We start from the raw sequence: 16,814 nt of genomic DNA, 5'->3' as shown, positions 1-16,814 counted from the left end.
TACTGATTTATCCCTCCCCCAGCCACATTTCCCCTTTGGTAACCGTAATTTTGTTTTTGATATCTGTAAGTCTGTTTCTGTTGTGTAAATAAGTTTTTTTTTCCTTTTTTATGAATTATATTCCACATATGAATGATATCATATGATACGTGTTTGTCTTTGTCTGTCTTCAGTTAATAAAATAATTTCTAGGTCTGTCCATGTTGCTGCAAATGGCATTTCATTCTTTTTTATGGTTGAGTAATACTCCATTGTATATATGTACCACATCTTCTTTATCCATTCCTCTGTTGATGGACATTTAGGTTGCTTCCATGTCTTGGCTATGGTAAACAGTGCTGCAATGAACACTGGAGTGTATGTTTCCTTTCAGGTTATGGTTTTCTCCAGATATCTTCCCAGCAGTGAGATTTCTAGAGCATATGCTAGTTCTATTAGTTTATTTTGTTAAGGATCCTTCATACTGTTTCTGCATAGTGGTTGTATCAAGTTGCATTCCCACTAACAGTGTAGGAGGGAGAACATGATGGTTTGATTTAGATCACTCTAAACTAAGGCTGAGCTTTAGTTAGAGCATGTTAATATTTTTTACATTGATGCTAGGAACATGAATAAATAATAAATCTTTTAAATTACAGACATCTGAAACAATAGGCATAAAGTTACATTAAAAAATATACAGTGATATATCAATTTCATGTTGTATTAAATTTTGTCATAATCAAAGCATGAAACTTTAGTCTGAAATGACTTATGCATCAAATTTACTGACCCCAAAGGTTTTGATTACCTACTTCAAAAACTCTTTTTGCTTATATAGTACATAGAATAATACAGTTATGAAAAGGAACCCATTGCCCCTTAATGTCCATTGCTATAATATTGCTCTAATGTTTAGGTTGATGGTTTTCCATCTTTTCTCATATCTTCATTTTTATTTTGAGGATTTCCCTACATGTAAGAACTACCTTTAAACAATAAAATGGAAATTTGAAAAATTTAATCATTTCACTGTCAGTTTAACTGATTTTAAAAGTTATTTTAAGTTTGGTAATTGTATAGTAATCATGTATCTCTCCAGTTTACAATTTTCATTTATTTTAATTACTATTTATTGTTTACTACCCACCTTTATATATTCATATTCCTTTTGTTTTCTTTGCTTCTTTTTCATTTTGTCTTTTCCATTTCCCTTTTTGTCTTATCTCTGTGTATTTTGTTGTTATTATAGGTAAAGCTCATGTTGTTTTCTCCTGAATTTTTTTAGAAAATAGAAACCATGAAAATATTCAAGTGTGTTGTACTTCAGTAAAGGTTAGCTTGAAATGGCAATTTTGCAATGATGAAATATTGTCAAATCCCACTGTTAAACTATAAAAACAAGCAAACATACTTCATAAGAAATTTGAGAAATACCTTGTAGGCCAAAGATCAAAGAAACTATGACCTTCTTTATGTAGTGAAAACCCAAGTTTTGGGCTTTCTTCATTATTTCTTTACCTATCCATTCTTGTGATGCACACTTGCATGCATATATTTAAGCCTAGAAAATCAATGAAAATGGTGTCTGTCTCCACTGCCTAGTTGACTGTGACATGTAGTATTCAATAAAACCCATTCTCCACTTCTTTGGGGTTATAATTTTGCTATGCAGCACAGCTACTTGAAAGAGGAAGGCTAAAGGAGAGAAAGTATGGGAAAACCCATATAGAGATTTGTAGCTTCTTTAACTGGCATGTAGTATACAAAAGAGCTTTTCAACATCTTCCCTTTTTGTTCAATTTAATTTTCCATACAAGCATATTGGAAAATTTAATCATGAGTTCCAGATGTCTCCAGCGAGAACCAAAGACATAAGTAGAACAGCTAAATATTCTTCTTTATTGAGGAAATACTGATTGCTGCATATTTCTTCCAAATTTTTATGGAATGTTTAGTTAGGATAATGGAGATCCTATCTCATAAAAGGACCTAAAATCCAAGAAGTGGTCATTTCAAATAAAAAACAATTGAATTTGAAGAACATTCATTGAATTAAATAGAACCTCATTTTTTTTTTTTTTTCTTTCAGTTTGGATTGCAAAGGATTCTAGGAGATGAAAGAAGTCTTTTACTCCTAGCAAGAGCAATTGACCCCAAACAACCCAACATGATGACTGAAATAGTAAAAATACTTTCAGCTATTTGCATCGTTGGAGAAGACAACATGTAAGTATTGCTTTGTCATTAACTGCATAGAAATGACACTTGAGAAATTGAGAAATTTGTGCCATTTCTTTTGATACCATGCAGCTGTGCTCAGTTGCTTGGTTGTATACGACTCTTTGCAACCCCTTGGACTGTAACTCACCAGATTCCTCTGTCCATGGGGTTTCTCCAGGTGAGAATACTGGAAAGGGTACCCATTCCCTTCTCCAGGGGATCTTCCTGACCGAGGTATCGAATCCATGTCTCCTGTATCTCTTGCATTGGCAGCAGATTCTTTACCACTAGTGCCACCTGATAGCTTCCATGAAAATAGTATTAAATTTCAGGAGAAAAATTGGTATTTTTATCTTATCTGTTAACATTTTAGCTATTTTTTGAGTCTTTGAAAAATAGGTTTAAAAAGACAGAATCCTAATGTGAAGTTCTTCAATGTTGGATATTCAAAGTGAATGATTAGAATTTTATCTAATTGAAGGGAAAGCAATTATTAGAAAAGTAGGGAAAGATCAGTTAGGGAGTAGTTTTGGCTAAACACACACACAGGCACATTCACATACACACTCTACACAATATACACCCTCATCCATGCACATCAGAAAATCTGACTTCTTTAACAGAATTAACCAGATGCTTTTATTCTGTACTATTATTTTACAGTAGTGTTTTACTTTATCTGTGTATGGTAAGTGAAAGAATAAAGCAATTATTCATGGAATGAAATTAACTGATTAAAAAGAACAAAAGGCTGTTGGTAATCATTCAGGATGCATGTATGTACCATTTTCAGCAAGTTGTTGCTGACAACACATTAGATCACTTCTTCTTATTGAAATAATATTCAATCAGAAACAAAATTACAGGTTTGATGTCCAGTTGGTAAGAAACTCTTGTGATAAAGAATGAAATACCTGCTACTGTTATGAAGTAGAATTTTTTTTTTTCAAAAAACTCTGTGTGACAGTAATCATTTCAGTTTAAATTAGAATAGAGGCAGGCAAAGATTTAAGAATATTCTAATATGTTGACTTTCTCTTACCTCTTGGAATAAAATGAAATGTTTCTTAGTGCTGGTTTATCCTTCAAAACTGAAAGACAAACACTGAACAAAAATATCACACAACATTGTCTTATGAGAATGAGATAACATATGCAAAAATAAAGCTTCCTTAGGTTTTATAGGAAAATCAGTTTATATATGACTAAGAAATATTTTCCTAGTCTATTAGATTTTCAGTACTTAATTCACATAATGCATCCTAGTCTGGTATATTTTATGACTTAATTATAATTTCAGATATAGCTTGATGTGAGTAGTATACTACAGAGAGGTTCATTTGATTCAGACACTGTACAGAGATAGCTACCAATATTTTTGTTCAGGTAAATAAGTTTCTTGTGCTAGGTAATTATAGATGCTTCTCTAATTTACTGGGCTTTCTCTTTTAGGCTTTTTCCTTGTTCCATTTTCAAAGAATTTTTTTAAAGTTCTTTAAAAAATATGTACTCTTTCTTGCACTTTATTATAAAATTACAGTCTGATTACACTTGAATGAACTTTGAATAGCTGTAGATGCCACCATGTTTAAGTGACATTAATATCTACGTTATGTTATTTTGCTATGCTTAAAAAAAAAAACTATGTTAACACATATAATATCAAAACTCAAAACTTAAAATTTTAATGTTTATCAATTAAGTATTTTTTAAATGTCACCCAGAAAAATGACTTTCCTCAGGATTTTCAAATTGAATTTTTTAATTTTGATGCCTTAATGTTATTCAGTGCTATCAATATTTGAGTTGTAGAAATATGTGGGGAAGAACACAATTCTTAAATTGTGATGGTCTATATAAACATCAAGCACCTGAAAACAGGAAAGAGTGTATAAGAGATAGCCTGTATTCATATAGTGTGTTTAAGATGCATTTCTTATTTCTAGTTTTTTTCTCTATAGTCTAGATAAACTTTTAGGGGCTATAACTACAGCAGCAGAACGAAATAACAGAGAACGATTTTCACCAATTGTGGAAGGATTAGAAAACCATGAAGCTTTGCAATTACAGGTAAGTTAGTTTTGTCTTAAATTGCTTCCATGGTTATATTGCATTGGCCAAAATTTTTCTTCGGGTTTTTCTATACCATCTCACGGAAAAACCTGAATGAACTTTTTTGGCTGATCCAGTACTCATTTTGTATGACACTAACTCCACTTGAGCTAGCATTTAAATAGAAGGGAATGTAAAAATGAAATGTTTCCTGTTCCTTTGTCATTCATAGAAGCTAGAAGTTTTGTCTGTGAAGATGATAATTTGCTTAAAGTGAGGACGAGTAGTTTGAATTCTTATAAGTTGATCATTATTATCATTAATATTTGGGTAGAAATTTAGTAATTAGTGTGCTAAGTCATGGAAATTAAAGCCTTAGCAATAATCAGGGCAAGAGGACAAACAGTTCAGCTAATGCCATTATCCGAACAAGTGTTAATGAAGTCTGTATAGGCTTGTTGTAGAAATTTAAGAAAATTAAATACATGTCTTTTTTTTTGCACCATTAACACAGCATTCAGAAGTTTGACTCCCCAGAATAGAGGGGACTGACTTCTACTTCTTAGGTCATGGTCTATTTCATAACCCTGTGTAGACCCAGCCTACATGTCTTCTTTATAAAATTATAAAATTTGTTATGTTAGATAGTTTTAAGAAATGAGCCATTTTATGAAAGAAAACTTTATTATTTTGTGATGAGAGCTCCTATAGTGTGAGATCCTGGACTAAACATTTTGATTTATATGTATTATCTGGTTTAATGCTCCAACAACTTAGCAATGTAGGTACTATTATTATCTCCATTCTGCTTATGATACAAATATGCTAAGTGAGAGTAAATAACTTGTCAAACATGCCGCAGCTTATAAGTGGCATAGTGAAATTCGATGCCCATTTTGTTGGTCTATGATGCTCATCTCTTTGTTTTAGACAGTGTTTAGCATTTAATGTGCCATGGGAAACACTTTCTGAAATGTTTTCTAAACTCTTATGGTGTCATTCAACAAAGAGAATATGATTCCAAATTTAATTTTATCAAATTATTTAGTAGTATTTATTAAAATTTCTTGCCTGATATAAAACAGTTTCTTTTCCCCTTTTTAATTGTATTGTTATATGTCATTATCTGTTTTTGCCAGAGTTTCAGACAACAGCAGATATATTGGCTTGTCCAAAGAGAATATTGTAGTGTCACAAAAGTGTAATCCCTTTCCAAATATTTGAGGAAGTTTGTTAATTGTTGCTTTTACTCTATGAAGAGCATTTTGGATAAACTTTTATGGTGTGCCTTTTAAGGCCAGTGTATTATATTTTTTATTACTTGGGATTTCTTTTCAGTGCTTTCCTTTTTAAAAATATACTTCTTGTTATATCATTTTCTCTCAATAAAATACAGTATCTCTACCGAAAGGTTTGGAAACTGTCTTTTTTAGATGACTGCTTGAAATCCTTGTTTATATTTATGTGCCTGGGCTTACCTAAATTTAACTGTCTTTCAATCATATGTAGGAGTTTGTTCTCGTCTTCTAGAGTTTGCTTAGGAGGAATTAAATGTTAATGTATGTATTCAAAGTTTTGATTACTCAAATCACTCCCTTAAATTCACACAACTGTTGAGAGGTAAAGCTGTGATTTGAAGCCAGATTTCTGTGATGTCAGTATTTGTTTATTGCATTGTCTGACCTTTAAAATGACACCCCTGCTATAGAATAGTTCAGCCTACACAGTGAAATGAGAGTGACATTTGCTAGCCTTCAGGAAGCTGGACTGAATGGAATGATAAAATGGCAAATTGTTAACAAGTAACATATGGAAGGATCATTATCTTGCTAGGTATTCAAGAAGTTATTGAATACTGATTACAGATGCAAACATATACAAATCACAATTTGAAATTTCCTGTTTTAATGAGGTACAAAATTAATAATTTGTTATATACAGAGACAATTACTCTCACAAGAATTGTGAGGTGGGTTTGTTTATTTGGATTATTTCACGTGGATAAACAAATATCTGAAGGTTCAAAATATATTCAGAATACAGCATGAAAAACAAAAGTTTAAATCTGTTGTTTAAAAAATAAAATTAGTGCTGTATTTTACCAGAATTACTTTTCTATTTCTGTATCCTGAGACTTCTCAAAATGTTATTACAGTATCTGAAGTAATTCTGTTAAAATACAGGACAAATTTTATTTTTAAATAACAACTATACCCCCTCCTCCATCCTTTTTGGATTTCAAAACAGGTTATTAACTTTTCACAGAGGTTTTCTAGGTCATCTTTAAAATTAAATTCTGTACCCATGATAGGAGTTTCATTATCTTCAGTAGTTCAAGAAATAGACAATAAATCATATATCTTTGTATGTTCTCTGTTCATTGACTTTCCTTCAGCTGAGTAGCCTTGTCAAGTCTCTCCATACTTCCCAGGTCTCCTATGCCTTCTTTTGATCCTTCTTATCTTTTGAAGTAGCCTCTCATCTTCCTTTTTCATTTTATAGTCTAAGTCTGTAAAAGACTCATCCATACTTGTTTTCTCTGTTTCCTAAATTAACTTTCACAGCTCAACTTTTTCATAGTTCTTAAAAAGACTGATGACAGTGGTTCTTGAATTTCAAAATCCAGTGACTTCTTTCCAATCCTGGTGGCTCCCTTCTTGAAAATTTTCCTACCTTTGCCTTTCTAGGCACCATCGGCTCATTGCTCTCTGACTACCCCTAATTGTTCTTTCTCTATTGCCTCTGTGCATTTCTTCTTCTTGGATATTTTATTCCTTATGTTCTTTGCTTGGTCCTATTTTGTCATCATTTTTGTATATATGTAGATATGTACACACATATATAAGCTCAGATACATATACATTTATATGTACACACATATCTGATTACTCTCAATTGCTTCTTTAGCTTTAATAAAATCCAGCTGTATTCTACTGATTCCCCCAAGTTTGTCTGGCTCATGTCTGTATTCAAACCTACCTGTCCAAATAGCTAACTGCATATTTTAGAAGCATGATAAAAATATGAAAGCCAAATTAGCTTTTATAAACCATGTGCTGATGTTCTTTAACATGTTACCTCTTTTTAAATCTCACACTAATTCTCTGAGAGTGATAGAGAACTAGTATCCCCATTTAATAGATGAGTAAGCTGAGGCTCATAGAGGTTAGATAACTTCTCTAGAGTCACATAGTAAATAAGAGGTAAAGCCCAATTAGACCCTAGGGTATCTGGCTCCAGAGTACTTGTTTTTAACCACTGTATGCTACCTCCTTTTAGTAAAATTGGCTCATTTCTCTTTCCATTAATATGGTTTCCTCCCAAAAGAAAATCTCTTTTTCTTGTCTTTCTCATTTTAGATATATAGAGGTATCATCTTCTGCCTAACCTTTGGTTTTCCTTAAGACTTCCTTCTTCTTTGTTCCCTGCATCCAATTAATCATCAAGTCTTACAGAAGACTATTAATCTATCCAGTTTCACTATCTCCACTGCATTTATATTCTCCCAGCAATATTATTCTAGCTATTTTCTAATTAGTATCCCAAACTGATAGATTCTTCCCCCTCCAGACAAGTGTTTTGTACTGTTGTCAGTTATCCTTCAAGAGTAAATCTGATTCTAACATAGTAGTATTCCTAGAAACCTATACCCATTGCTTGGTAAAAGTGGAAATCCTAAACACGATGAATGAGCTCTCTCAGTGTGGCCCCAACCTAACATTCTGGCCTTAGGCCCCAGTGATCTCCCAAATGTACCATAGGTTTTAGCCATACTAAGCCTTGTGTTTTCCAAATGTGGTGTAGATTTTTAAATGCCCTCAAACATTTTATCATGCAGAACACCTTGCTTGGAACAGCAGCGCCTCCTCCAGCCATGTCCCTTTCGTCTTGGTAAGGTTTAATGAGGACACAAAGGAAGGCAAGTTTAGGTATATTCTGCATAAGTCAGGGAAGGCTTCAGTGATGAAGTGATGCTTTAATTGGGTCTTGAAGGATCACAGGAATTTTCCAGAAAATTATCTTTGCTGATAGAAAACCAGTAATATGGTAGAGTGGGAGACAGGAGAAGGGTTTCCAGGAGGTAAAAAGAGAGACCAGAGTAGTCTGCCAGTCCCTTCAGAGAAGACAGAGTGAGCTAATACCAACATATAGTTGAAACTAATTTTTATGTAGCCCAAGAGGAAAAGCTAGGGTATACTGACTGTTAATAATAGTTTTTTTTTTCCCCTTTAACTTATTTTTATTATTTAAAAATATTTATATTGAAGTATAGTTCATTTACAATGTTGTGTTAGTTTCATTTGTACAGCAAAGTGATTCAGCTATATATATCATACACACAGACATGTATATATTTTTACATCCTCTTCTATTATAGGTTATTATAAGATATTGATTATAATTCCCTGTGTTATACAGTAGGTCCTTATTGGTTATCTATTTTATGTGTAGTAATGTGTATATGTTGTTCCCCAGCCCCTAATTTATTCCTCCAAATAATAGTTGTTTATGGAAAGAGAAAGTCATATAGCTAACCTCCCATGAGAGATTACAAGAAAAGTCCTAGTCTTCACAGGCTGGTATTAGTCTGAAACGTGCAATATGTCTTAAAGTATTTCAGAAGCTGTGTGCAGAAGTGTTTTTATTTTGATTTAATACATCTAAAAAATATTATCTAACACATTGAAGATAATTCACAAGTTGTGCATGTTATAATTAGGTATGGTACTCAAAACATAGAAGTGAATACATGGTTGATTCACTTACCCTGACCTAACCTTTTTGAGAGATTTATCATTTTGGAATATAACTTGGAACCAAAAAGGAAGTAAAAGAAAAAGAAAATATGAGCAATCTACAAAGTGTCAACAAGTACACCAAGTAAGCCTCATGATGGCAAAGACTTTTCGTCTTTAATCAGAGCCTCTCTCTCTGTGGTATCTTATTGTCTATCCATAGCAGACTAGAAGCATGAGTTGGGAGGTTGGAAAATGTTTTATGACAGACTTGTGCACTGAGATGATCAAGAGGCAACAGCTGACAAAACGAAAGCAAGGGGCGAGGAGATAGAAACATTAGGAAAGAGTGGAACTGTAATTAAAAAATTATAACATTTAGTTTCATTTGGTCTCAGGGAAAATAGCTCTATATATCTCAATAGCTCCTGAGGGCATCTATGTGTTCTGTCATCTCTCACTAACTCGTATATTTAATCATGCTCCTGAGTCAGCAAATAATAATAATAATAATGTTATATTTAAGATATTTTAAGAATGTGGGAATTAAGGAATTCACTTCAGAAGGAGTTCCATTCTAAAACATACTCATGCTTAAATAGACAAACCCTGCAGAAATATTGACTGATTCTTTATAGTGCAGATCTTTCCACAGTGATTCTCAACTGTTGAGAATTTACTCTAAGCCTATTTGTAAATTTGCACTCAAACCATCACGTATGAGGAAGTAGCTTTGGATAAATGATTTATCATTTGCCAATAGTGACATATTTATGATAAAACAAGGTACTGGAGCTTTGACTAATGAAATTTGTGCAAAAATAAATGAGCATGTTAAATACTGTGTTGAAGAAATGTCTGATATTACTTAGGAAACTTGTTCGATATATTGATAGTTTTATACTATTATCATTTTAAAAGTAGAATTAGTACAATAAGGGGTGGTATAGAGATATTTATACAATGTAATCATGTTTCAAATACAAAAATAACTTGACTTAAAAAAGAATGTCTTTTATTTTAAATCTGTTTCAAAGTTGAGTAATTGCCAAATCCATCATTTGTGGTAATGGGAGTTCACTAGTGACCTCCATAAATACAGAAAGCAACAACACTTTGGAAGTCATCATAAGGGCTTCTCCAGCACCATTCAACACTATTGGTCACTCTATCTAAGCTCTCTCCTCCTTCAACTTCTATGATACCATGCTCTCCTTGTTTTCTTTTACCTCTTTGTTACGTTGAAGATCTCTTTTGTCTATGCTTGGCCTTAAAATATACTTATTCCTAGAGATTTATCCTTAGTCCTTTGATCCTTTACTCTGGTCCTTTGCTCATTCTGTACATTATCCTTGGCAGCCTAATCCATCCTTATGACTTCCTCCAGCACTTCTATGAGATGAATCTCTCTGAACTCTTCTATTCTAAATACATCCTGACTCACAGATGACATATATTCACCTGCTTCCTTATTGGATTTCAAGTTCAATATTGTCCTTAACTGTCCTTATCTTCTTTTCTTCATCCTGTCTATCCTGTTCCAGTCTCTTCAACTTTGACCTGCTTTTCTCTTCTTTGCCCATCCTAGTTAACCTTAGCATTGTCCACCAAGTATCATAAACCAGAAATAAATAGTTATCTTCAAATCTACTCTTCTTTATCCACATTACCTCAGGCACTAAATGTTACCAGTTCTACAGCCTTATCACTGTATTTCCCTTTCTTTTTATAGTATTTCCCTTCCTTTTTATAGTATCACCTCTACCCACCACTACTTTGTTTCAGGGCATTGTCACAGCTCTGTGTTTTCCATTTCCATAGATTCTTAAATATATTCTACCCTTCATTCCAGCCCCTTGTAAATCATTTTCCACAAGGTATACTTCTGAAATACTGTTCTTTTATGTTGTTGTTTAGTCACTAAGTCCTATCTGACTCTGTGACCACATGGACTGTAGCCTGCCAGGCTCCTCTATCCATGGGATTTCCCAGGCAAGAATACTGGAGTGGGTTGCCATTTCCTTCTCTAGGGGATCTTCATGACCCAGGGATAGAACTCATGTCTGCTCCATTGGCAGACAAATTCTTTACTGTTGAGCCACCAGGGAAGCCAGTTTTTGTTATATCACTGCTAAAAATCCTATAATATCTTCCCAGAGACCCTAGGACTAAAGTCTAATGCTAGTCTACACAAAATACTTCATCATCTAACTTTTGCTAAAACTCGAACCTCATATTCCATCACTCTGCTACATATAGAGTTGGTCCAGTCAGCTTGTACCCAATTTCCTGAACATTTCATGAAATTTCATCCCTCTACCTCCATACCTTCCTACATGGCTTTGCTGTGCCTGGAATTCTCCATTTTTTGACTTAATTAACTTTCTCTGTATATTTGTGTCTTTCTTGGTTGACACTTATTTTGACTCAAACTATCTTTCTTCCTAACTCCTGCTAGGCTGGGATAAAGAAAGACCTTGTTAATGTCAACAAAGTACTTAATAAGGTCAATATTTGATAGTGTCAATAACATTTTAAAAGTACAATTTGTCAGAGCTAACGGCAATATGGATAATCTGTTTTGAGAATGTCCTGGAGTTGGCAGTTTTTGTACTCCATAGCTCTATGAATTGTGATCACACAGACAGATATATGTTTGTATAGTTTTCAGAGTTGGTGAGTTAAAATAAAGGTTCTAGCATTTTCCAAGGAATTTAATGAGGATAATTTACTTTTAAATATTTCCCTTCTCTATCACTTAAGAAACTGAATGCAGTTTCTTTTTATAGTAATGTCACGTGTCAATAAAGTTAGAAATATTTAATGACTATTACCCATTATGTATATTTTTTAACTTTTTATTTTGTATGGGTTACAGCTGATTAACAATGTTGTGATAGTTTCAGGTGAACAGCGAAGGTAATATAATATACCTGTTATATTTTAAACATTTTATTGGGAACAATTAGGGGTTACAAAGAAAACCATAAACAAATTTAGAGCCATATCTTTAGGAAGTTTAAAAACAATTTTGTGATATTTCACTTTCTATACCATACCCCACACCTGACAATGAAGATACTAGCATCCTCTGACTGAAGAATGTGGGTGATTATTGTAGAAAGAAGGTATACTATTATGGTAGAGGAAGGCTTATAATGTTATAGAAAAACTGATAGTAACTCAATGTAGTATAATTATGCATGGCACAGATTTTTGGATGCTTTGTCACATGCACAAAGCTTTTATCTACATGTTAATGCATTTTTTCAATAGGTTGTATAGATATTGTATAGATATCTCCTTATAAGGAGATCATTTAATAACATTGCAAATACAGAAACTATTTTTACTGGTCAAAAATCAGAATCTTGGTTCTAGCCTAGCATGTTTATCAATACCTGTGGCGGATTCATTTTGATATTTGGCAAAACTAATACAATTATGTAAAGTTTAAAAATAAAATTAAAAAAAAAAGAAAAAAATTCAGACTTTTACAATTTTAATTCTTATGGAAGCTGGATTTAAAACAGATGTGGCAGACCATTTTGAACCTTAGATGCATTATAAAGAAAATAAGCATCAGATGAAACCTAGATAGTAAACTTCGTGATTTCATTTCAAAGGCACTTGTTTTCTTTCCAGTACAGGGGAAAATGCTATTCAGCAATGCCAAGTTTGTGCATTGTAGGGTGGTAGAAAGATTTCAAGACTAAAAGTCACGAGGCCTGTATTCAAATCCAATCTTTGTGGCTTCTTATTGGACTTCCCTGGTGACTCAGACGGTAAAGAGTCTCCCTGCAATACGGGAGACCCAGGTTCTATCCCTGGATCAAAAAGATCCCCTAAACAAGCAAATGGCAACCCACCCCAGTATTCTTGCCTGGAAAATCCCATAGACAGAGAAACCTGGCAGGCTGCAGTCCATGGGCTTGCAAAGAGTCTGAAATGACTGAGCAACTAACACACACAAACATATTAGCTATAAAGTATTGGGCAAATGAGCTAATCTTCCTAGGTTTTCAGTTTCCTTATCTATAAATGAGAATATTGGATTGGTGTATTTTCTGTTCTTTCTAGCTTTTGAACCCCATAATTTTTAATTTTCTGTCTCTGGAGTTAGATTTTTGTTTTTTGAAAGCAGATTAATTTTTCATTGAAAAAGGACAATCATGCTCTTAAAAATTTGTGTACTCGGAAGTTGAACATACCGATTTTGAAAGTTTCATTATTCGGGAATGTGTTTTCCCCCTAGGAGCTTAGGTTTTAGATATTGGGACAGAACTGTTTTTAATGTAATGTGTCCAGTGCAGTACTGTGTTCAGACTTTGCAGTGTCCTATATCCATGCTGTCCAGTATGGGAGCCACTAGCCACATGTGGCTGTTGAACATTTGAATTGTGACTAATGAGACCAAGCAACTGGATTTTAAATTTACTTAATTGTAATTAAGCTACATTTAAATTGTATTTAGTGGCTTCATATTGAATAGCATGCTTGTGTGTGTGTGTGTGTGTGTGTATGATATATTTGCATGCACATCCATGCTGAATAAGGAGTGGAGGGAGTGGGATTGGCAACAATTTAAGGAGAGTGAGAGGCCATTATGTTGTATGATTGAATACTGCCCATAGATCATTGTTTATATTATGTAAAGTGAAATCTAACACATTCCAGGGGCGATTTTCTATCTCCTCTCCTCTCTTTCTCCCTCCCTCTTTCCTTCCTTCTCTCTCTTCCTCTCTTTTCCTTTTCTTCTTTCTTTCCTTTTGTATTCCATTATGTATTATGATGATGACTTTATTTTTATTGAAGTCTAATTTACATATGATACCCACTTTATATACTAAACAACATACTGTTAAAATAAATATTTTTCTGATTAACCTGTAGTTTCAAAGTTAGGTATTCCTAATATATTAAACATGATGCACTAGTTAAATTTTATTATCTTACCAATCCTTAAAATCTTTTGTTGTGTTAGTCTAGGAATGGAGTTGGTTAGGCATCTGGAATGTTCTGGAAATTAAACTGTATTTTGAGTAAAGTTACATGGTTTAGAATCATGAGTTTCCTCCTTTCTGTGTGACCTTGTATAAATTATTTGTTTTGAGTCTTAGCTACATCAACTGTGAAATGAGTATAATAGTAACACTTCATATGGTTGTTGTGAGGATGAGATTAGATGGTGAATTACGTTATGTAAAACTCCTAAGTTGTCTGGTAACAAAAGCTAATAGAAAATAATAATGATAATAATTTGGGAGTTTGTAGTTAGCTATAAATTCTGAATCTACAAAATGGATATTTCATGTTTATAATTAAGTAATAATATATTCAGCCCTTTAAACTAATTACACTTTAAAAATTTAACTTTGTATTTGTAAATAGTGACAATTGGATTGATTTTGCTCCTGGGCAGTAATTGTGCAGTAATATAAAGAGGTAGAGATAATTAAAAAGATTTTTTTTGTTCTCCATATCCATTCAATATAGATGTTCCTCTTAAAGAGCATTGCTTTAGCAGATTATGTTGGAAAATGAAATGATAGTATGAATATTCATCTTATGTTATTTGTAATTAATTAAATATCCATTAGAATTTGATAGCAAATAGTACATTAATAAATCAGTGCTCTTACCTGTTTAAACTACTAACTTCAAAGTATTTGCTAATCATTTTATACTATAGTCAATGGCTGTAACTTTACTTTCTGCATTTAGTTATATATTCAATATATTACATGTTAATTATTTAATAGCATTGCAACATTTATTTTACTAAATATGGAATTATTTAGATGTTGTTACATTCATTAATTTTTTGACTTTTACTATTTTTATTTTTTCATGATCCAAATATTTTTATTGTATAAGGGTACAATTCCAAGACTCATTAACTTGTTTGTTATGGAAATGTTCTCTTTACTTGTAGGATATTAATACAAGCCATTAAGCTAGAATTTCTTCTGGCAAAAACAATCCTAGCAGATGGCAGCTTTTCTCTCTATTAATTTTGGATTGGACATGTACTTTGGCTTGTTTGGTCAGGTCATAGTTGTAACGTAACAAGAATCAGTCATGCAAATACAATGATAATATAGCTATGGGTATGCTGTGCAAACTTATATTCCAGCCTATTTAAACTATTTGAAGACTTAAACATTTTCTTATTATGAATAGGAAGGTTAAGTAACACATTAAGGCATAAGCACTATAATAACTTACCTGATATGACTTTTAAGGTAATGCCAAGTCAATGGCAAATATTTAGTCAGATGTCTCAGTGATTTAGCTTGACATTTGAGCATTCATAGAAATTGGACTAAATTCTTTAATTATCTTTTAGATAGCTAATAATGTTAAAGACAACCTTGATCATCCTCTTTAATGCCTACAACTTTTGATTTTTGATCCACCCCAAAGCAGCTTAACTGTATAACATAAAGATATAAAAATAAAACCAATATACCTTTTAATATTTTGTCTGTACTTGAGAAAAATCACTATCATAATGACAGATCTGGATAAGGTCAAGCCAGAATAACATTTGAAATATTTTTCTTTTGCTGGTGTTTTTCTCATACTAACTATTGATTTATTTGTGTCCCCTTCTATATATAGTTAGCATCTTTACTAAATCTGATATTTTCCAGAGGCCCCCTTGCATTCAGCTCTTTGAACACTAACTACTCATTATGTACTTTAAAAATAATCAATTTCAATGTGCAGCTCTTCAGTTAAACTATCAGCCAATTGCCTTAGACTTGAGCATTTTTAAAAAATGAGGAAAATCTTTGGAATACCTGACAATTAGCATTTGGTTGATACTCTACTAGCTTGCCATTACCAGAAAATAACTCCCCCCTCTTTTTTAATAAGGAGGCACAGTATCAGAGGAAAACCAAAACCCATTTTCTAGCGTCAGTCTAAGTAAAGAATCGTGTTTACTTGAAAACAAGCTCTTATATTTACTTTATCATGTAATGCACATGAGCATTTCTGTCACTGTGCCTTCTAGTTGATATTAATTCACTTGCGTTCATTTTTTATGTAGTAAATTAATTCATCTTAATCATATATTTTAATAGTCTATATTTTGTGCAGATCCATTTAATAACAGAATGGAGCAAGTATAAATCAGTGTAATAATATCTCTAAGTTATCACTACTCTTTAATATCATACTTTCATAGCTTTATTTGATTTATTTTAGGAAAGTATTTATAACCATATAGAATTGAGACCAAGTGCATGCTGAGGATGGCTGGAAATGGAAGATACATTTTATGATCTTTTTAAAGGGCTCTATATCCACGCTGTTGGAAATTTGAGTTTTTCAGAGAAAATATCCTATTCCTTCATATAGTTTAGCAAAATACAGCAGTACTTGACCATGCATTTTACCTTCATTAGAATTGCTCTGGACATCGGAAACTTTATTGTTAATTTCTTTGTTTCTACTATAAAGTCATAGTCATTATACTTATATAAATATTTGCCTTTCTTAATATATTTCATAATGTATGTTTGTATGCCTTTAGTATATGGAAAAAATGTTATCTGAAAGCATTAAGTATTTCTTTAATTAAATGAACTTTTTTTTAACACAGTTTACTTTATAATTGCAGGTGGCCTGCATGCAGTTTATAAATGCGCTTGTCACATCTCCTTATGAGCTTGATTTTCGAATACATTTAAGGAATGAATTCCTTCGTTCAGGATTAAAAACAATGTTACCAGTAAGTGGAATGTGCACTTTTATAATGCTTACGAACTTTAATGTTTTTCTCTCTTTAGACAAAAGTACTTGCAGCCAAGTAAG

At 32.6% G+C, this 16,814-nt stretch overlaps 1 protein-coding gene across 10 annotated transcripts in view; it reads left to right on the top strand.

The window, feature by feature from the left end:
* Positions 1-16,814, top strand: part of DIAPH2 (diaphanous related formin 2) — a 1,048,054-nt gene that overhangs the window by 292,574 nt on the left and 738,666 nt on the right. For all 10 annotated transcript variants that reach the window (XM_025277003.3, XM_025277005.3, XM_025277006.3 and 7 more), the window contains 3 exons: positions 2,072-2,208; positions 4,164-4,272; positions 16,621-16,731. In XM_025277003.3, the coding sequence (XP_025132788.1) occupies positions 2,072-2,208; positions 4,164-4,272; positions 16,621-16,731 (357 nt within the window). The remainder of the gene's footprint in view (positions 1-2,071; positions 2,209-4,163; positions 4,273-16,620; positions 16,732-16,814) is intronic.

The sequence above is a fragment of the Bubalus bubalis genome, chromosome X (assembly GCF_019923935.1).
Source record: "Bubalus bubalis isolate 160015118507 breed Murrah chromosome X, NDDB_SH_1, whole genome shotgun sequence".
In the NCBI taxonomy this organism is placed as follows: domain Eukaryota; kingdom Metazoa; phylum Chordata; class Mammalia; order Artiodactyla; family Bovidae; genus Bubalus; species Bubalus bubalis.
Note: the sequence above shows the minus strand (reverse complement) of the source record. Positions and strands in the feature narration are given on the sequence as shown.